The 22,866-nt window shown below is 43.2% G+C and overlaps 1 protein-coding gene and 1 long non-coding RNA gene across 3 annotated transcripts in view; one reads left to right on the forward strand and one right to left on the reverse strand.

Annotated features, from left to right (window-relative positions):
- POU2F1 (POU class 2 homeobox 1) overlaps positions 1-21,871 on the reverse strand; it is a 120,760-nt gene extending 98,889 nt beyond the window's left edge. Inside the window, exon 1 of the mRNA XM_085240252.1 lies at positions 21,754-21,871. Within this exon, the coding sequence (XP_085096378.1) occupies positions 21,754-21,817 (64 nt within the window). The 5' untranslated portion in view covers positions 21,818-21,871. The remainder of the gene's footprint in view (positions 1-21,753) is intronic.
- On the forward strand, positions 14,697-18,545 carry LOC146545511 (uncharacterized). Of its 2 annotated transcripts, XR_014887476.1 has the most exons (4): positions 14,697-14,861; positions 15,018-15,070; positions 17,028-17,559; positions 18,141-18,545. It is a non-coding gene; the product is annotated as an uncharacterized LOC146545511 (long non-coding RNA). The 2 variants fall into 2 exon arrangements; XR_014887477.1 differs by lacking the exon at positions 17,028-17,559.
- Positions 21,872-22,866: the final 995 nt, after the last annotated feature.

A 22,866-nucleotide genomic window follows, 5' to 3' on the forward strand; every position in this document is an offset into this window, starting at 1 on the left:
TTTCAGGAGGCTGACGTAATGCAGAGTCAAAGCTTTCTTAGTAGCCATGCTTTTTATTCCTACTAGTTCTTATCATTGAGAATTCAAAATAAAAGATTAAAGTCATCACTGCTAGATTACTACATCTGTGATCTTTAAGTGCTATAAGCTCCAAAATAGCCAAAAGAGCTATGAAAAGCTAGCTGCATACCACAATGCAGATATCTAACAGCAATCAGACAACCAAAAGCTGAAGAGACAGTGCAATGAAAGCCAAATGCCGCAAAGGGTTATTGTAGCTTGAATAATGCTCTATGAAAACTACAAAATGAATATAGAATAACAAAGACTGAGGACTCAAAAATCAGCATCTAAAAAAATTAAATGCAAGACATTTGCTGTTTCTTTGGCTGGAAAAGCAAAGGAACACACCTTTGTGTATGGAGCCAGAGGCGGTTAGAAATACCTTTTATCACTGGGACAATGATAGGGATTACTTAAGTAATACTAATTACTTAGGGCATACTAATTACTTCATAATCAACCCTCACCTTAATGCTCTTATTTCATTTCGTCTTGCTTTGTGATGGAACCTAGCATTTCAAACTTCTGCTTGCTGTGCCAACACATCATATAGGTGCCAAAACAATACTGCTGCTCCATTTAATACGTTTTCTATCTTACTTCTTTGCCTTCCAGTTAACAGCCTAGTATTTACCACATTGAACTGGTTTTCTCATTTCCTAGCTCACTTACCAACAATACCCAAAACCTTTCACTGCAACTGCATTATCTATACGAAATAGCTGCAGCTGAATATGTGCAAAGTAAATGCAAGTATCTGTAATGCAACAAAGAACCAGCAACACCTCAGGGGTGGAATTTTGTTCGAGGAAAAAATCCTGCTAGTGCTTATGAAACAAACCCCCTCAAGGGATTTCAGTTGAGACAAAATTATCCCTACACAACAGGAACATTAAAATTTGGTGGTGACGGCTAGATATTAAGAGCTGTGATACTCCTATAATAGGCCATGCCTCTCAGTTGCCAGCTCCAAAATCAAAGCTCAGAGACCTGGGAGCCTCTGACACAGAAAGCACAAAGACAATGCTAAGATCATTGGTTTACTATGGTACCTTGAAAAGCTGAATTTTCCAGCTCCCAGCAAATTTCCAGAAGTGCACCAAATTCCTGATTTGGAAAAGGAAAAAATAACTTCTCATGACTTGTGCTGTTCTGTGGTTCTACAAAGGATTCTTCCGAGTATTTTTATTCATCCAAGTACAAGCGGTTATTCTTTTGCTCATCTATCAAATTTCATCAGAATCCCAATGACCAGGCATGCTGTTCTCCTTAGTCTTCATGCAAAAATAAGTGTCAACTATGAATGAGTTGTGATATCATTCCCAGACCCTCTTGTTACATTTACAATGTCATTAAACTGATTTGAAATACCACAGTTGAAAATATATTATCTTTCAAGTGAAAAGCAACCATGTACCTTGTAGTACTGATGAACTAGACCTGCTAGCTTCACAGTGCTGAAGGATGCTGAAGCTAAATTTGACACTGACAGGCTCCCCATTCTAAACAGAAAGTAATCAGAGCTAGACAACTTCATAAAAGGAAAATTCTTTACCTTGTGATACAATTTGCTTTTGGTTGCTATTAAATAGCACATTAAGATATTTATTGTATAAGACAAAGCAGTCTTCCTCCAGAATGGCAGCTACTCCAACAAACTGCACAAGTTCAGAAATAGTATTCATTTAGGCTCCTTCACATTTCAGTATTAAGAGTAGCCTTGATACTGAGCAGCAGGCATGGAGAGGTTGATCCTCAGTAAGAAATTTCAGACCTGCCCAATCATTTCTCAACATGTGTCCTCTCAGCTTTGTCCCAAATTAAAGTCTGCCATACTGATAGACCCCTCTGATGAGAAGAGGGCATTCTTCCAGAATTATCTTCACATTCTTGACTTCAGCAAGGCAGAGTATGTCTCTGAATCGCTACCCAACTGAAAAGCAACCAAACTGCCTCCATCTGAAAACTCAGGGAAGGTTGTTCCCAACTACTGTTTTAAATATCAGAATGGCTCATTTCAAAGCAAAAGCACATGAAAATTTGCTTCTACTGCAAGTTTAACTTCTGGCATTCAACTGCAGTTCTGCATCATACTGTCAGTTTACAATCCTGAGTTGTAATACATTTACAGACTGCCTTTTCCAACCGAGACTTTGAAAGGGCAAAAAACTTTCTTGCTAGGCCACTGTAAATACAAAACAGGCTTTTCTTACTGTAAACTCAGACCACCTTCTTAACTCCTAGGACATTACAGTGAGCAGAAACAAACGTATCAGTGCTACAAGCAGTCTGACTATATATATGTTCTTTGTGTTGAGACTCCGTAAGGGTACCATGTACCCTTACCCACCCAACCCATGCCCGTTTACAAGTGACACAAGGTATTACGCAGCACCCTGTCTCAGCTCTCCTTTCAAAACACTTCTTACTCTCTCAGGTACACAGAAGACATAATAGTGCTGCTGCTCAAGTCATTAAAATACCGTGCTTACTAAAAACGTCCATACACATGTAGTCCATCACCTGCCTTAACTGCTCAACAACCCACCATGTAAAAATCAGACTTGTCTAATGAAAACATCGCACCCCAGTGTGGCAGCTCAAGGGAGCCTCATCAATCCCTGGGAATGTGACACAAGTATCCTGTAGTTGGAAGCACATGTTGCTTTTACTTCTTAGAGGGGAAAAAAAAAAAAAAAAAAAAATGCATTTCAAGCATCAATATAGCCCAGGTGTTCTGACCTAGCACTGCTGCTGTCCCTCCATGATCATATGTAAACGAGCCAACAACTCGTAGCTCATGAGTGAGGTCAGGAGCTAGTTGCTTCAGTTTGAGTTTTTACTCAATGATCCTGCAAGCCTGGGTGGTTGAGTCTCCCAAACTCCCCAAGAAATGAGAATAAAGAAGAAAAAAAATTACCAATGCTCCTAATAGAAACATTTTCACAGAAAATAAAATAAAAAGGAGTCTACAGCAAAACATTCAAATAATTATCAAATGGGATCCCGTCCTCCCGAGTGTCAAAAGAAAACAACTGAAATCTAGCAATACATTTCTCACTTAAGCTTTTTATTCACAGGCTGAGGCGGAGCGCTATTGTGAAGGCATCGCTAAGCGCCCCGCAGCCGCTAGGCATGGCCTTATGTTTGCGTCCTATTTGCATTGCTTCCACACCCACAGAGCCAGAAATCTCACTGAAAAGATAGTTAAAACTAATAAACAATGGCAGCATTACCAAAAAAATAAGTGGAGACACGGGGAAAATAGGTGAGCAAAACTGAAAGGCAAAGAATCAGATTGCGACAAGCGAGCCACGCTTGCGTCACAGAGAACAAACCGCAGAGGAAAGTCAGAGGAGGAATTACATTTCTATGATAAAAATGGGGGGTTGAACGTTAGAGAAAAATAGGAGGAAAGCTGAGAAAGGTTTCATTCATACAAGCAAAAAAAAAAATATATATATCCATCTCTATTCTTTCCCTTTTGAAGTGCCATAAAGAAAGAAATACTCCAGCTGTTAATTTTAAGATAGCTTTGCTCCTTTTTTCTTTTTGAAACTTGAAAAGTGATTTCAAACCAGTTCTTACGGTTTCCACCCCTCATTAGGAAATTGTGATCACACGGCTAAAAGCACTGACACCTGGATGAACTAAACTGCTTGCCAGCGTTACAGCAGGAAGAAAGGGAGAGGGGAATTCAATTGCGCTGCTGAATATGAGTTCATTTATATAGAAAAAATGCGCATCTTATTGAATGAAAGCAGTATGAGAAGAAAAAGCCTCTGCAGTGGCACATCATCTTAGTATTTAAATAATCAAGTGTTCAGGATGTCTCTTTTAAATATGGAAAAGAAACACATCCAACACGGCTTCTCCAGCAAAGGTTCAGGAAATGAAAATATCAGATATCCACGTTCTTCCTAACGGCTCTGTGCGTTCCCTCTCTTCTAGGGCAGGTAGTGCACAAATGAAAACAAAACACCACCACTTGAGTTCAGCTGGTTGAGCTGAATAGCCTCTAGATTTGATTTCATTCTAGACTAAAGAACAGAACTATTATTACATACGTGTACCTAGTAAAACACGCTGGTAATGGGAATTCCTTCAGCTTGAAAAAAACGTGCCACAATCACAAAGCTCTACGCACTCAGAACTGAAATCATCCTTAGAAATCACATAGGAAACCTCGTGATCTTCCCCGAGACCAATAATGTTCCCATCAATGCTCTTTCCTCTGCAGGAAGCTCTGTGGACAACTGTTTAAAGATACCATTTCAGGGATACTTCTCTCCAGTCTAACTAGATAATCAGGCTCATATGTTTATCAGAAAAATTATTTTTTTCTGCCTACATACAAAATACACTATTTTTTCCTATGCATTCAATGCTATCTAAGAAGCCAATGGATACAAATAGAGGCCAATGCAAACACCACAAACCTGGGCAGCCAAATGCCAATCTGCCTAAAATCTTGAGATTGCTCTGCTTGAACGCTGCTCTTTTTTTTTTTTAATTGCATACATTAGTGGCTAATAAAAAGGGAAGAAAACCTAGAATAAGTCCACTGACTTTAAGATTCCTTCTTCACATTTCTTTTCTCTCAAGAAGCATTTAGCCCAAAAACACTTTGAAACTATAACAAAGCAAGTATCTCTCCATACCTGCTGCATCATGAGTGAGGTTCACCCACACGATGCGCTGTTATAGGCTGAAGAATACGTGGAGTATTCTTTTCTTGCTGTATCTTTCTCCTGTTTCCTTAGATTTCATGAAGACTTCCTGATAACTTGCTCCTCTGCCTTTGTGCTTCTCCCCTCATCTTTTCCTCCACCCATAGCACTGCAGCAGAAACAAGTATGTGCGTGCATTTGGTGAGGAAGGAGAGAACATTAAGCAAGATTTTAAGAAAAGTGCCTAAAAATATCTCCTTCTCCAAGCCTCAAAACCCAGAATTAACTAGAAAAAGCAGAACAAACCAACCAGCTTAATCATAAAAGCTGTGCTTATATTACTGAAATTAATCTTTCCTTCACTACAGAGGTTTAATACAGAGGGAACCTAACTTCCCAGCAAATGCAATGTTCTTTAAAAACTGGATCACCTAACGTTATTAAACAGCCACCTGACACTGGCCATCACCCTACGTGAGGCCATTACTAGTGGTTTTCATTTGCAATTGTACTGATCATAGACTAATCACGGAAACTCCACGGTGCTTGCTGTGCATGGGAATCTGGATACACAGAGAGCACTGTTCTGGGCTACTTTTTGGAACAGATGTCCAGCTTCAGCACTTTAGCGACCACCCAATGCATCCAAATGCAGTAGGAGACTCAGTAGGGACATCTCAGTAGGTTTCATATTAGTTAGGAATACACTCAAAGCTCTTAAAAGTAAATACAAGCAGGCTAACTGAATTGCTTTCAGGTTTATAAAGACATCTTTGTTGAATTTTGTCCTGTTAACCACATACATATTTGCTTCTAAGGTATCATTTGTGTGTGTATCAGAGAGCAAGCATTTCCCAGGATTTACATTAGTTTTCTAAAGAGAAGTTCTGAACTCAGAACATGGTTTATTCTAAGACAGTTCCTGTAACAGTCTGGAAATCCCCAAGGACTACATCACCATCACCTTTTCTATTTGAGTGTGATATTAGAATAGCTAGCTTCTTCAGCTTTTTGCCTTAGGTGCAGTACCTTCTACTGTGCTGGGGGCAAAAAACAAGATGCATGGGAATGCAGTACTTGAACAGCTAGCAACATACTTGTTTCAGTGAAATCACAACTTCATGCCAAAAGGACAGGTAGCTGATAAAGAATGCCCTTTTTCTCCAGAAAAGGCACCTTGCACACAAATCTACAAATGCAGTGGATGCTAAAAACAGGCATGGCAATTTCCTAAATTGATGATTCATTATCTGCAATTTAATGATTACTGCTGAAACATGTTTCATTTTGTTATCAATTCATTTAACGTATTGCAAGCAAGAAGAAACAATAACTGAGATCACCAGTAAAACATCCTTGTGAAGCATGGATGCTAGCAGCTAACAGCAATTCAAAAGGTAGAACCATGCTATCACATCTGATGATTAAACTCAAAGAACATCAAAGAACGTTCTGGCAGTAATACATGAAATGAGGAAACGTTGGTTGGCTTTTTGTTTTCGTCTTTTTTTTTTTTTTTTTTTTTTTTTTTTTTTTTTTTTGCTTTCCCAACAATGAAAAAAAGGTATTTGTATTGTCATAGCACTTCCAGCAAGTTGATATTAAAAAGGCGATTTCATGCCAATGTCGGCTGTTTAATCAGATAAAAAAGGCTTTCCTATTTCCCATTGTATAGATCAAGTTGGCTACAGGAGCCACACAGAGCTTTGAGCAGCACATTTTTCCATGAGGGCTGTATCGTTTGATCATAGCAAAGCACAAGGGCTGCTGGGTAATCTGAATGAGAGCTGAAAAAAAGTGAGCCAGGCAGCCTGCTGAGGCCAGGATAACCATGTCAGGATAACCATGTCATCCTGGCATCCCACAGTACTTCCCAAACAGTCCGAGGGGTGGGGAGGACCCTTCATCTCTATGCACAAACTCATGGACATTCTCTCAAGGTTCCCAATTAACATCGTGTTTGTCAGAACTCATCAATAGCAACTTTGAAATGTGCTTGTTACAGCCAGCTTCCCTGCACTAAGGAACATTCTGTTGATTGCCTGCGCAACATCAAATTTCAAATCTTTACTGCTTTGTAAGGTCATACACCGAATTTTCGAGATAGGTCTTTGCAAAGCACATAGCAATTTATGAAGCCAATAAATGCCTCTCAAGACAGAGGTTTTGTTATGAGACGACAGGGCACTTCTGAAGGGGTGTCTGTGCTGTTGCTCACAGCTTTCCCCAGCAGACTGGAGGCAGCAGAGGAACTGTGGGTAAGGTCACCTGCTATTCAGAACCACGACAGATGGACATGTTGATAGGTCAGGTGGGAACCCAAGTAGGACCAAGTTTAGAAACTCAATCTTTCTACCAAGCGTAGTCCCTGAAACAACACCTCCCTGATATCTGCAGCCTTCCAACCTTTCCAGGGTAGCAAGCAGCCCCTCAATCAAGACTTTGCTTTCTTCTGTTAACTCCTCTTTCATACATCCCAATCTGACCCAAATGCGTCTCTGGGCTGCAAAACAGGTAAAGTAACTAAAACGAGCACGTTAGCCCTTCACACCTAGATTCCTCCAGAACTGCTGATCCAAAGAAAAAGCCTTCAGAGCTGCAGCCAGAAGTACCAGATCACCAACAGTAGCCCCAGCCACTGAACAATCCAATATAAACCACTCTTAGCTGCTGAGTCATGTAATGCAAGCTAATTACCCATCCATATTTCCACCAACATTACCACTCTCTTTCATGGAATACCAGCATTAGTACTAACTTACAAGATTGCTTTTACAAAATCTAGAACCTAAGCATGCAGAATTTGGTACTAATGTATTAGGTAATTTTCATGTTTTATTTGCTATTAAAAATCAGCAGCACTGAAATGAAACTGTTCTGATTAGTTCGCTTATTTTCTGGGTCCCAGAACATAACTGGTCCTCATAGAGGAATTAAGAGTGGAATAAAGAATACTGAGAGCTTCTGTTGTTCCATTTCATTATTTAAAAAAATTAAAAAAAAAAAAAAAAGAGAGAGGGTGAGGGGTGCATCTTCCTTCCCCATCATGACACTCATCATCCCATTCTCCTAAATATGAAGTCTGAAACAGCAACATCCTTTCTGATCTATACACCGCAGATAGGTCATAAGCCTGCCTGTTCATAAAAGACAATATGGGCACTTGCACTGTAAAACTGATTTTCTCTTTTTCCATTCCAAGCTTCCATTCTTTTTCACAAGTAAGGTGATCATTTTCCCCAAGCATTCTAGAAAGCTGCCTATGCTCCCCCCTCACATGAGGGGAATTTTCACTGCCGAGGCACCTGCAGTCCAGAGCTTTAGATTCCAACTATATTCAGCCCGATAATAACTGCCACAGCGCTATTTCTAAATGTAACACTAGCTCAGGCAAACACTGCTGGGAACTGAATGATCTAATCTCCATGTGACTAAAAAGTTGGGGTTTTCAGTTAGCAATTTTTCATGTATTGTTATGCCAGTTTGTCATTAAGAAAGCTCTATTCCTCCCAATAGCTTAGTGTTTAGAAATGAACTGAAAAAACGTAACAGCTAAATTACAAAGTGCTATGCTGAAAAGTACATAGACCTCAGTACCAAAAGATTCAGCAATCAAATTGTATCAGTACTCTCAAATTAATAAAACAGGCATTACATGCAGATAAACCATCTGCATTTTTAGGGGAAAAAAAACCAACGTATAGAGATTTTAATTCAAGCTATCTTGGCAATAACATGTTCATACTGACTAAAGAAAATACCTACTAAGCACAACTGTTAACTAAGCATAAACCAGCACATCTTCAAGTAGGTAATGGGAACAATAGCACCTGCAACAGCGTTTTACAGTCACCTCTGTATTAGAAGCTTATTACGACATCTCAATCACAAACTCCGGTTGCAACATGCCAGAATTCAACTTCCACAATAAGCTCATCAGAAATGACAAGCTACACAACGTTTTTTTTTTCCTCGTCTACAGAGACAACTGCAACTTTAACTTTCCAGATGTTTTTCATCTTCCTCGCAGGCTGCCTGCGACATTCTCCCATTTGCTGGTGGATGATTTCAAGTCTCCATCTTTCTTCAGAGGAAGAAAAATGTGAAGAGGTCATTTAATTCTAACCTCCGATAAATGGATGGATGCTCAATACAATTTAATGCAAATGATAACCACAGTACTAAGGCACGAGAAGAAATCCACACATCCTACATTTTCTCTTTTTGTAAGAGTGCTGAAAGGCTTTCTAATAACAACAAATTTCAGTCCTACAGAAACCACCTTTGTTGAACAGAAGCAAAAGGTGAACAACCTTTCTCTTGCCAATGCAAGACGTTAAAAAAAATACCTGGCATGCCACTTAAACATACTTTGTGCTACTCAGTGATAACATAAGAAGTCTGATGGCCTAGAAGTCTCAGGCAACCTCCGAGTTAAGCCATTAAGCCAGCATTAAACAGACACTTGGTTATGCTAACAAACTAAAAGCACCCCAGTTAAGCTCAACGTTTTTAATCACATTTTATTGGAGGCTAAATTTGGAAATCCTACCACTTCACTAACATGGGAAAAATGCTAAATACTTCTCTTTGGCTATCAGAATGCAGCAGAGGACGCCACACTGAATGCAGCCAGCACTGCTACCTGCGAAATGAAATGGAGGTGCGCAACCCAGCGACAAATGGAAATACTCAGGGAGCAGAAACAGCTGACCATTTCCAAAGGCTGATGGGCAGGAAGTTTCCTGGTACAACCTGCAGGTCAACAGGCCCTTAAATGAGAGCAGGAAAACATTTTGTCTGCTTCAAGAAAGAATAGGACAAAGAAAGGCAAGCCAGAATTGAACAAATTCTTCTGGGAGAAGATGTAGCAGATCACTACTATGCTCCCATTTTCAGTTTTAGAAGTACAAGCATCCCTCTCAGCTAGCTACAAAAGCATTTTCCTCTCCATTCGCAACACATCAGAATGCTTTTGGGGCTAACGCAGATAAAAAGGTCAAGATAAAGACAGATGTAATATCTCAGCTTTGAGGGGGGTGGTGAATTTATAGTAAGCAGCCATTAGGTTTAATTTGAGGACCTGGAGCACGTTAGTTGCTGTTACTGAATAAACAAGCCCCAGGATCACACAGAGACGCTTATCACCGCGCCAGAGCTGAGGAAAGCTGAGAATAGAGTAGACTGCAGTGAAGTCACTGCCCTGAATTCGTGACATCATAATTGTTTCCATGGCAACTGGCTCGTCTCAAGCACCGGCCCTGCCTCTGCCGCAGAGCCACGGCGCACCTGTGCCGCCACAAAAGAAACCTCCTTATCCACACACACCTATTCAGCAGCACGGGAAATAAGATATTATGGGAAGCAAATTGCCTTTCAATGCCTCGTTTTGTCCATCTGGTTTGCGACTTGTTTAAACGCTCAGGCACATAGAAAGAGGCCTGGTGAAGTATACATGTGATGAAAAGGGCCTAATTGAAAAAGTGATGTTTTTCTTCCACAGAAATGCTAATTTTTTCAGTACGGAGTAATTTTTCTATTTGTACTTTCCTCCCTCTGTGCATACATCTGCAGCCATATACAACAAACCTATGTTCCACTAGGAAACACGGGACAAGAACTCCCAGGGACAGCAAACAAACATTCGTTTTCTAAGCTGGACAGCCAGCGCATGTGGGACTGTCACACAGCAGAGCACAGCAATAGCCAGCACGCTGAGAGCCTAGCCCTCCTTTTGTTTAAGGGCCGCCCCAGCAGGGCCTTCCAGCACCGGTGGTTGTTTCCAATGCTCACTAAATGCAGTGCAGGGATCTGCAGGGCTCTGAGAGCACCCACCAGTCTGCTCAGAAACCAAGTATCACCCTTTTCCTCTAAGCTGGCCTCTCCTGTGGGTGCTCCCCAGAGTTTTCATATCACGTAGTAATCCTACGCCAAATGTTGCACAGTTCAGTCTTGAAGTGTTGCTGAGCACCAAAGCAACCATTTCCAAACAAATTTTAACAAGTAGATCACACCACGTAGTGAAGTGTATTTATTCGCTACCTCAGTGGTTCTTAAAAACAATCTCTAAGATTTCTGCCGGACCAAAGAACGCTTCCACACAACCATATGCACCAAGTCAATTTGGCTACAGAGTTCCAGTGTGCACTGGTCAACAGCTTCTAAGAAAACAGAAACATCTTTGTTATCAATTAAACCACATTTCTATCCTGGCTTCATGCCTCGGTCAGACACTTCATTGCTATCCACAACACTGATTACAGCAAAGGCAAAGGACAGAAGTACTGAAGCAGTCTGCCTGTCCAGCACCCACATTTTATAAAGCTTGTCACAACAAACAACTACATACAAAGCTGACACTGTAAACAAGGTGAGGAGTTTAGATACAGGTAATTAGTAGACAGCTGCATCCACAACATTTGTCTCCCGTGTTCTCCTAACATTAATACACATAACCAAGAATGACAGCTACAACTTGGATGACAGTGTCACAAAAACCCCTAACCAACCTGTCACTGAATTAAGCCTGTTCAAGAAACAACTGCCCATAGCAGTCTACATATTACAAGAAAACTGTTAAGCATACCAAGCTACTCCCTGCTAATGAAAGGCACGTTCATTTCTCTACCTTCCAAGTGTTTGTTTTTCTAAAGCCTTAGGGACAGATGCTGCCTTTGGTGATTATTACTTGTGTATACAGGCATATAGCCTAATACACAAAACACAGTCAATACAACTGCCACAAACTCAGAAAACTGAGAGCAATGGGCTGATAAAACCTCAAACAAGTCATGCCAGAAATGCAGTCAGATTTCTCAATTTCTCTATAATAATTCCAAGCTTCTTTAAGTGTCTGTATTATACAATCCACAGATGCATCTGTGATGACAATATATGACAAATGACAATGAAACTTCCCCCCTCATTCGTAAATAGAGCATTTCTAGCTCAGACCCACACCACGTGAAATCAGAACTTCAATAAATAATGAAGATACTGCTCTGCCTGCAGTTAATTTTGCATTTAGAGAGACTGACAGATTAACCGATCCCGTAAGCAGCTAAAAAACTAACGCTTCTTTCTGAGCACGCACAGAAAATGACAGATTGTCTCAAGACTTTGGAAAGAGTTTTTCATGCAACTTTGAAGTGATCTTTCTGAATGAGGTTTATCCCAACAACAGTCCTTCTGTTAATCCTAACCTTCTCGTATGTTAACACTACATATGGAGAATGACAGGACAGAACTGCTGGCACACCTTTGTATGCGGTATTTTTAATTCATATTGTTAATCAATACTATTAAAGGAGAGCAATTGAATTTTTTTTCTAAGATCTTTAGAGATGCCCAAAACACTTGCAAACCTGACTTATAGACCACAGAGTGCAGAAACACTGCCTGTTCCTCCTATCCCCCACAAACCAACGTGAGAAACTGTCTTTGTCTTTATTCAAACTACCACATAGCAAATCCTTCCTACTGCTGAAGAGTTCATTACCCAAAAATCACAGAAAGCTGAAGTTAAAAAGTACTTAAATTCAATGCTATATCCTTTAAACTTAGCCGTTAGCTTAAAAATAGCTAGTTTGCTAGAGATATTATTAAAAATGAGTTGTAAGACCTTCCTGGATCCATTTTCAATTTTAACTATGTTGAGAATGATATTAACGAAGTAGTTTTTCCAACACAAGCATGGTTCAGTCACATTCTCAGGAAGTTTTATGACACTGGGCTTTAGTCAGTCCTCAGCATATTTTGAACACGTCCCTGCACTGCCACAGAAGGGAACCATATAAGGTGCAACTGTGTTGAAACTAGGTTACCAAACAAATTAAAATGTATCGTGATGAAAAGCCATTTTACATCTTGCAACTCTGAAGGGAGATTATTCTTTACACCACCGTTGCTTCCTGCTGCAATGAGAAAAGCAGCAGCCTCCTAGTAAAGAAATTTCAGAATTATGCAGATTTCTGCAGTCTGTGCCTGTAGGATACTTCTGGAAGACACTCAAGACCCTCACAAAGTTGGGAATCCACTCAGCAGTGGATTCTTTTTATGCTGCAGTAACAGAGGCTGAATTTTTAAAGCACGAACCCCTCCCATCTTCCCCTTATCTTCACAAGGTAAAACAGCAAAAGGAGCCTCCAATTCTCTAGTTCCCATACAAGCAAACAGTAGGAAAGACATAAGAGCAACACCCAGATTGCTCTACAGAGCTGCATATGTTCAGGGCATGCAGAGAACATCATCTTTCCAGAACTCTTATGGTGCTGATGAGCACTTTAGGGTAGGAAAAGAACCACCTATGAAACCTAAAATGAACTGAGAGATAAGTGGGAAGTCTATTCTCTTTTTGTTTGAAAGAAGGAAAAGATCAAAAATCACCATACTGATTCACATGCAAGATACACCTGACCTCTTCCAACAGCAGACTCCTGATGTAAAACCAGGGTAAACACAGGGACAGTGCCTTTGGTTACGTTCCCAAAAATGTAGGAATGTTTGTCTCTGTGCTTGCCTGAGCTGGATGTGAAGAACAACGTACAAGGAAGGTCTAAACATTCTGTTGTACTACCTTTCACAGGCAAACTAACATGTAAGCGGCATAGAAATTTATGCAGCCAGGCTTCTTCCTTTGGCTAATCCAGCCTAAGCAAAGAGCATCTGTGCCTGCAGTAGAAGCTGGATAAAGGTTAGTGATGCTGTGAGAGTCAAGCAACTTGCCACGTTAAGACACAGCCACTCATTTGAAGTAAGGACCTGCTAGACTTTGGACTAAATACATATACAGAAGAAATCCTCAACTGTTCTGAAAAGTACTTCCAAGTTCCCAAGCTTAATCAGTGTTGTTGTCATAAGATCTCTAAAGCTAACCATACTCTAACTGAAATGGAACGGCAAGTAAAGATGACTTTACAACTTTTTTTTTCTTCTTAAGGGAACTGACTAGTACTAGACAAACTCACAATTTACACTCTAAGTTCAGATCAACACATTTAATAAAAAAGAATGACTGGACAGCCACATATTTCTAACACTGAGAAGAGACATCCTCGTTCAGACTCAAACACTGCCAGCAGGTTACTCCTCCCTTTGCTCTCCCTACCTCCAGTTTCTCCATGCAATGCTACCCAATTTCTGCCAGAAGCTAGGGCAGTTTTACATAGCCTTTATCAGAACAGACAATAATCCAGAAAGTGACAGCCCAATACTCTCCCTGCTTATGTTCCCACTTCTTTTTGGCAGCAACCCACTCTTATATTGGATTAAGTGTAACGTGAACTGTACCCTCAGGTACGATGACAAAGCAACTCAAGACGATCCCTCACTCATAGATTTCAATCAGAGTTATCTGGGCTACTCCAGGCAGCTAAGACCACAGTCTTCGCTAACCCTGCTAATTTTAACCTGAATGGATTAGACAACACTCATGTGGGCAGACCCAACAGATGCAAGGAAACAGCAAACTTCAACAGTCAGAAGCAATGATGTCTCTACCGCTGCAATTAGAGCTAGAAGAATCCACTCACAGCCCAAGCTTCCCAGCACATTTCCCAAAGGGTGTGCACACATGCACAGTGGGAAGCACTGGTAGAAGCTGGTAGGGAGTCGGACAGCATTTTCTGCCATTTCCATCTCTCTCTGCCTTCGAAATAATCAAGTTCCAATACCGATTTAAACCTCCAGCTGAAAACTCAAACAAGAGCGATAACATCTGTACTAAAGATCAGCAGGTAAGAAGCAGAATTATGGATAAATAGAAAGGCATCTTTGCAGTACAATTCCTGAAAGAAACTTAAAGCACATTTTTCATTCAGTAGACCATATTAACTAATACATAAATGAGTGATTCATCAGATGTCTGAGTCATTTTTACCTTTATTCACAGTATACTCCTCCCCCTGGGCTATATCCAAGCAGTATAAAGCTACAACTCCACACTGGTATGGTCAGGCACAAATTACTAAGTCACATGGCATTTTTCAAATAAAACTGAATCATCAGAAGGACAAAGAGAACAAACAGCAAAGGAGCTCACTGCAAAAAGGATGGCAGCTTCCTAACAGCCCTTAAGCCCTAAAGGAGAGGAAAAGAATAACAAGCTACATCTCCATCCTCATTCAACAGGTTTTTGTGCATATATTTTAAGTGTTCTGTAGTATTTACAGATTAAGTAATTCAGCTGTTTGTAGCTTTCTTTTCTAAAATTCCATGCTATGTCATACAGCGTGAAATACAGCCGTTTTATAAAGACTGCTAATATGCTACTTCATTTCTGTACAGCCAAAGCTGATCTCTGGGAAGAGGGAAAGAAAAAGAGGAACGCTGAAAAAAAGGTTTGTTGTCATAATGACACAGTTTATAGAAGATGCATCTTTTCCAAACCCATCATGTTAAACGGCTGATGCAGGGATGGATATCAGACTAATTTAGCAAAAGGAACAGTGCTTGTAACTTCCTAGGTACTTTTGACAGTACGCCCTTTGGAGCCACAGTCTCTCTCATTGTAGGCAACTCTGAAACAATGGGAACCACCCATAGGCCTTGTTCAATTTTTATTTAAGAGTCTCTATCACAGCAGCCATTAAAGCAGTCATACTTGTGACAACATATACCATGCCCAATTGTCAGCATCTGCTGGTTTCTAAGCTACTCATTCGCTGATGTGCAGTTTCAACACCAATAATCTCTGTACCAGCCTGTTGCTAGCAGAGGAGGCCCAGCACTGTGCCCATGGCCACACACTCCCATCACTTCCCTTGGGCTAGCACCATCTGAGACCAAGTCGAGCCCACCAACTGTGGCTGTGCTGTGTCTCACACCACTCAAAGGTGAGGCTATACAATGCAACTAAGCAAACTAAAATACTTGCTGCTCCTGAGAAGGGGAAACTTGACTCTTCTTCCTTCTTCCCCCTACTCAGTTTGATCCTCTCTCTCACGCTGTCCTTAGTGGAACTGAAGGCCTTTGTTGAGCCAACTTCAATTCACAAACTTGCAATCTAAAATTATGCCAGGCTAGTTAATCCACCTGGTTAACAAGCTAACCCACAGCATCCTAGAAATCAGATGCTGGAACTGGTGCCAAGCAAGTGGTTTGACCACGCAGACAAGAGCACGACACCCCATTTTACAAAGGCACGTAGCAACAGGACAAGAAGAAATGGTTTCAAACAGGAAGAGGGTAGATTTAGACTACATATTAGCAAGAATATTTTTTTTCTTTACTGTGAGGGTTGTGAGACACTGAAACAGGTTGGCCAGCGAGGCTGTGGATGCCCCCTCCATGGAGGTGTTCAAGGCCAGGCTGGATGTGGCTTTGAGAACCTGGTCTAGTGGGAGGTGTCCCTTGCTTATAGCAGGGGGTTGGAACTTGGTGATCTGAAAGGTCCCTTCCAACCCAAACCACTCTATGATTTCCACCAAACAGGAATGCCATCAGATAGAATGGAACTAGGAGAAGACTTGAGTCAACATATGCGCTTCTTGTCCCCTTCCTCCATTGGTGCTGCTATTTGTCTAACCACACTGCAAGCCAGTTCAGAGAGCTAAACCAACAAAAAACTTATTTTTAGCAAGGCGTGTTTTCTGCCAACTTAATTCCCCAGACAAGCTCAGCAAAGGAATCAGGCGAGCATCTGCACAAGTGTGGGGAAAGGGACAGGAACACACAGGGGGAGGAGGCCAGACTCAGACTGATTTAAATTGCCACTGAAGTGCATACCCCATAGCAGATTCGCATCACACCGTAGTTAGAACTGACAGTAATCTGTGCCTTTACAACAGGAGGCCTCCAACACTGATGAGAGTACACGAATATGTCAGCACCGAAACATCCTAAGCAAAGTATAACCTGGACACAAGCTTGTACAATTACATGCACAAGCAGAAGAGGTGCAATATTATCCTCAGAAATGCTATGAAACATTAGCTAATTATTCCCCCAGCAACACTTCAGTGAAAATATTCTCTATCATTCCCATTATACGGATTTAGCCAAAAACTGCAAAGCAAGCAAAATTGATGACAAAGTCAAGATTGGAACCCAGTAAATCCTCTACTCTAAACCACCACTTCATCACTCAAGTGTGCTGCTTATTAACCTTAAACTAGTTCAATTAGCCAGTAGTAGTCCATTAAAAATAAAACCTTTGCAAACACCTTGCAGTGAATTAAAGAGGTCATAATTTCTAATACAGTTATGCTAACAAAAACAGATATTTGCTATCTGGTTGTGAAATAAGAAGCTAGGGAGAGGAATAACACTGACATTTTAAGTAATTATTTCTTCCAGGGAGAAGAATAAGCGTGCATGAAGCAGCATGAGGGTCAACTCATACAAGAAATTTAACCCGAAGAACAATAGAAAGGAAAATGTATTTATGTGCATGTTTTCAACTAGTTATTGTCAAACAGTTTCAAGTAAAACATGAGCAATTACTCAATATACACTAGCCAAGACTAGCATCTTTCCTTAAATGTACCAATTCTCCCACACTCGCTCCAGCAAAACCCACATTTAACTTGCTTTGTATTGCAGCGCAGCACAAAAGGGAAAGGGGTGGGAAAATTTGTCAACAGAGAAGCAAATCTCTGCAGCAGCAAACAGCGCTGTAAGCCTACCCAGCAACATGACATGGTCTCTCATTCATATCCCAGCACAAGCACCCAAACCAAGCACGCCGCATTTGGGACACTCCAGTCATACTTAATTTTGTTCAAGCCCTTTTAACAAGAACTTTGTCACGGAGATTGAAGATGGGTCATGAAATAGAGTCATTTGCCAAGATTGTCACTGAATCTCTCAAGATAAATATAATAAAAACGTAAGTGTAAGCAGCTACCTAATTGTCAGCTGTATAAATTATCAATATCAAGATTGTTGTTTTATGAGCAACAACAGTTTGACGGGAATGGAAAGCATTGCTGGGAAAAAATAACTGGCTAAATATGCGTGTTAAATATGTTGCAATCAGATTGAAGTCCTGGACTCCAAGAGAGCCAAAATTTGATGAAAGCAAATGAATAAATTATTGCATAGTACAAACAACAATTTTATCCAGAGAATAAATAGAGAAAACGAATGCGTCTCTGGAAGAGACAAATGCTATTTATTTAATAGAAAAAAAAAAAGCAGGATGGCAGATCAATCAAACAAAAGCATTCTTGACAGGAGGGACAAAACATATACCTCAAAATTCTTTGCATCTTTGCATATTTGAACATAATGAAAACAGCCAAAAGGTGCCGCATTGAATTCGGATTTACCACTTGAACTTTGACAACGATTATTTAGGTGACAATGACAGTCAAGATCTCATTTTTCAGGGTATTATTAGGATTGACCAGAAGTAGGAACAACACAGCCTAAGAGACTTCTAACAGAGAATCTGTTGGTGCTTCACAGATTTAAAGGACAGATGGAGCTGAAGGTTACCTCACTGATTCCGTCAACTGAGGCAGATCCACATCTCATCATCACTGCTCGCTAAGACAAGCATCCAGAAACTATTCACATTCAGCATCAGGAAGTCAGTGTAACACTTACTTGCTTGAATTATTACTGTGGGCTAATCTTTGAGAAATTGTTAGTGACAGCAAATCGGGGATTTTTTCCTCTTAAGATGACAGGGTGGGAAGCTGAGATTCTCCCCCGTTCCTTTGAGGAAGGGAGGAGTAACCCCCAGCTCCTGTAGTTGATAATGTTACCACACTGACATACATCTTCCCAATTCTGGTCTTCATAGGTAATAACACAGGTTAATCTTTCATCCAACCAGCTGCTAGACTGAAAGTTTTGGTAAATTTGAGAGGGGTTGTGGGTGGGGAGGGGGTTAAGAAAGGGGGGGGGGGACAAGGCAGTGCCACCTTGATAACTGAGCAAAGGCAACCAGACTGTATAACTGCTCAACAGGGAGGACAAGCCTTCTTGCTTCTGTCCCTGAGAACAGCTGTTCAGAAAACTGCAAAATACCAGAACATAACCCCTTTGCAACAGCTCGGAAGCACCAGGACAGCAGCACAACCACCCACCCTCACCGCAGCCAGGCAGTCCATAAGAAAGGAGGAAAAAAAAAAAAAATCATTTCTTTTATTCTCTCGCCACTGGCAGACAGAATCTGACACCCATCGGTAGTAAAGTACAGAAGTCCTTGCTCAGGACTCAGAAATAATACCCCAGCATTAGTCCTAGCACCTTCCAAAAAGCAAAGACGAGGCCAGGGTTTCAGAAAGGAGACTTCCCACTAACACACTGCCGCAGGCTTCAACGCCAAAGACATTTCCATCCGCATCAAGCTGGATATTCCAGTACAATTTTGAGCTAAAACACAGTCTCACGATATGTTTGAGAGAAACGCATTTCTATTTTGTCATGTAAATAACTGAATACAGAGCCACAAACCCCAGTTCAGCCATAAGGCTGTACAAGGCCACTGTCCAGTGTTCCGTTCTATAAAAATTACTAAAACGTCAGGGACAAAGAAATTTTGTTTGCAAGACGCAACGTACATTTTTATCATCCCGGATAAAATATCTACAGTCTCAGCAGTGGTTAAATTGCTGCTATAAAGGAAATTGTCCTCAGATAAATGGTTTCCCTATGAGAAGGTTTCAGTGCTACACCTCACCCCAGGTCAATAAATCAAATTAACTGCACCTTGTCCTCTGGCCAATGACATCATCGGCTTGACCACATCTCGCGAAGCGAGTGCAAAAACATATGCTATTTAAGGCATGAAATCATATTACGGCTTTTTGTCCAGCCAGCCCCGGTGCTGTTGGGCTGTGAAACAGTCAGTCACCTCAACAGTCTCATTACCACTTCCACTGATTCTCTTTTTTTTTTTTTTTTTTCCTCTAGTATTCAAGGCCTGCCTTCACCAAGGGTGAAGCAAAAAAGGATAAATAGCCCGAGCCGTTATTTTTGTAAACCCAAACGCTTTTCATTAGCTGCAGCGTAGTATTTGGAGAGAAATTAAATTTAGAAGCCAACTGCAAAACAGACTGACCGCACTTGCATACATAGGAACTCTCTTCTCACAGCGTTTCAGAGATGTTTACATGCTAATGGGCGCAGTTACTGGGAAGAGTCCTGCTGCTAGGTCCTTTTCTCCACGGGCTGAAAACAATGGTCACTAATGAAAACCTAGACAGCTTTATCGAGACCCGTGCCCGCATACATGAATTTTTTAAAGTTGCCGCCTCTTTCTAATAAAGCAGTCCATTTGTTTTCTTTCTAAGTAGCCTCATATCTGGTTTAACGCCGAATTACTGCAGACAATTTAAGAGGATTAATTTCAATTTCCACTTGGTGGTCTTACACCACAATCGCTGCAAACTTATCTTCCTTCCTAGGCCCTGCGCTGCCTAGTGGCATCTTTTTTTTCTTGAAAGCCAAATCTAAATGGGAAAAGAAAAAACCCACAGCCAACCAGAATAGTCAGATTCAAGCAACGACAAAAGCATCTGACACATAGCACTGCTTAACTGCATCCACACCAAGCAAAAAGAAAGCGAATAAGATTATCCTCAATGTATTCAATACTGTTTGTGTTCAGAGGGAGGAGGAGAGCTGTTTGGATTTTGAGTGTGCCTTCAGCAGCTCTCCCAGTGCCAGGAAACGTAAATTAGGAGCAACTCTCCTTTAAGGAAAAGAAGCAAGGACAAAGGGACCAAAAATGCCCAAGCCTCTGCAAAGCAAATATGAAAGGCACAGCTTTACAGTCCTGAGTTGCTATAAATTAAAAATAAGCTCCTTATTTAAAAGACATGAGTGTTTGAGAATCTACGAGCAGATCTGATGCTGCTCAGGCCCCAGGAGGGTTTTGTTTTTGCTGGCAGGGGTGGAGTGGAGGCTGGGGGGGGGAATGGGGGGGAGGGGGTCATTTTGGTTATTAGTAAATAAATCAAGCAGCAGAGTGAGGCCTAGGCGCTGCCAGAGCAGCCAGGGCCCAGCTCCCCCTCCTCTCCTCACACCGCCTGGGTTTGATCTCGGGGCCCTGTGGGTTGCCAAGAAATTTTAAAAAAAGCGAGAGAGAGCGAGAAAGAAGAATCACATTGAACCACAAAAGCACATGGGGCGAATGTAAAATATAAACACGGCGTTGGGCTCTGAGTGGCTGTTATTAAAGGTCTGAATTACTAAACATGAGAGGCGGGGAAAGCCGGGCGGCCATTTCAATAATATAAACCTCCCCGAATTAGACATTATTCAAATGAGAGGGAGAAGGGAGAGGAGGGGGAGCGGGAGCCGGGCCCGCACCCCGCGCTGCCAGCACCGCGCCGAGCCCCCCGCACGGGGCCAGGGGAAGGGGCGGCGGGGCCGTACCCGGGGGGCTGCTCTGCTGGGGGCGGGGGGGCAAAGGTGGAGGGGAAGAAGGGAAAACTCCGCGCAACCCCCCCGCCCCAGCCCAGACGAGCGCTGACCCCCACGCCTCGCCGGAGGGGGGGGGCTTTATAGATAAAGCCACGCCGCGCTCCCGCCCTCCCTCCTCTCCCCCCTCCCTCCTGGAGGCCATCCGCACCCATCCACCCCGTGCCCGCGGGCTCTGGGGGAAATAACCCTGACTGGGAGCCGGGGGGGGCGGGGGGAGGGTGGGCAGCAGAACGCCAGCCCTTCTCTCACCCCCGGCCCCACGGAGCGGCTCTTACCCCGGCCCCCCCTGCTCCGCAACCTTCCCCCCGGCCCCGCAGCCCCCCCGGCCGCCAACGCGCAGAGCTCCCCCTCTCCCCACCGTTCTCCCCCCCCGGACCCCGCCGCCCCCCGGCGCTGCCCCGGCTGCGGGCGGCCGCGAGTGCGGCCCCGCGCGAAGGAGCGGGCGGGCGGGTGAGGGAGGGAGCGCGCGTGTGTGTCCCCGCACGGGGAGGCTGCCTGCCTGCTTCCCCCCCCCGCTCCCTCCTGCGCCGTTAATTATAATAATCCTGAGTACTAATAAATTATGCTAAGCGGGGCGGGCGGGCGGCGGGGGGGCCGCGTGTGCGAGTATGAATATGAATATGTAAAATGCAGTAATGATTACCTGCCGCTGCCGCCACCGCCGCCGCCGAACTCTCATCTTGACTCGCTGCTCCTCCGTCCGCCATTTTGAATATTTTAACCAAAATCGGCCGCCCGATAAACCCTCCCCCGCTCCCGGCCCCCCCTCCCGCCCCTCCCCCCGCCGCGCGACCCCTCCCCCCGCGTCCCCACCGCGCAGCCGCCAACGAACAGCGCCGCGGCCTCGCTCTGCGCTTGCGCGGGCCTCGCGCCGCGCTCGCGCTCCCCCCCCTCCCAACGGCGCCGTCGCGCAGACGCGGGGGGCGCCGCCTCGCACGCGCGCCCCCCACGCACAGCACCGCCGGCTGCGGCGCGCAGGCGCGGGGCTGCGATCTCTTCACCTCTGGCCGGGGCCTTGTTAACGTGCGTGCGGACGGGCGCTGGCGTTTCAGTTGTTCTTCCCCCCCCCCCCGCCTCACACACGCGCGCACATACAGGCGCTCTCCGGTCCGTTGTGCTGGGAGAGGGGGGCGCCTGCGCAGTGAGGCGGGCGGGGGGAGGGTGTAAATGGCTGTAGGGTGGGGAGCGGGGCGTCCAGGTGACGGTTAGCCGTGCTGTGAGGGAGTGGCGGTAACGGTCAGTCGTGGTGGAGGCGAACGGCGTCAGGCTGAGAGGCTCTGTGGAAGGAAGAGCTGTGTATATGCTAAGCGGCTGTGTGAAAACGCCCATCGTGAAGGCTGCTTGGGAGACAGGTGCTGCCCGAGCTCAGGGCAATATTAATCCCCTATGAATAAAAAGGAATTGAATACAAAGAAAAGGAAATAACAGATCAGGCCGCTTTGTGCAGAGGAGGTCTGCTCTTCCTTCAGGAAAGAGCAGTTCTGAGGACATGGATCCCCTCGTCGCACACCCTTGGTACCGCAGTGCTCCTGAGGTGTCTGTCACAAATCCATCTTTTGCATCAACTGCCACCGAACCGAAGGGAGAAGGAAGTCAGGCCTCGTGGCCCCCTCGCTTAAGGGCTGAGAGTACATAACATGAGCCTAGAGAAACCCACAGATCAAATGAGCCTTACATTCAGAACTTCCAAATCACTGTACAAGCAATAAGTGGGCTGAGTGACTGAACTTTGCCTCCTTCACAAATTTGGCAGAGC

Source organism: Meleagris gallopavo, chromosome 1, assembly GCF_905368555.1.
Source record: "Meleagris gallopavo chromosome 1, MGAL_WU_HG_1.1, whole genome shotgun sequence".
NCBI classification, from domain to species: domain Eukaryota; kingdom Metazoa; phylum Chordata; class Aves; order Galliformes; family Phasianidae; genus Meleagris; species Meleagris gallopavo.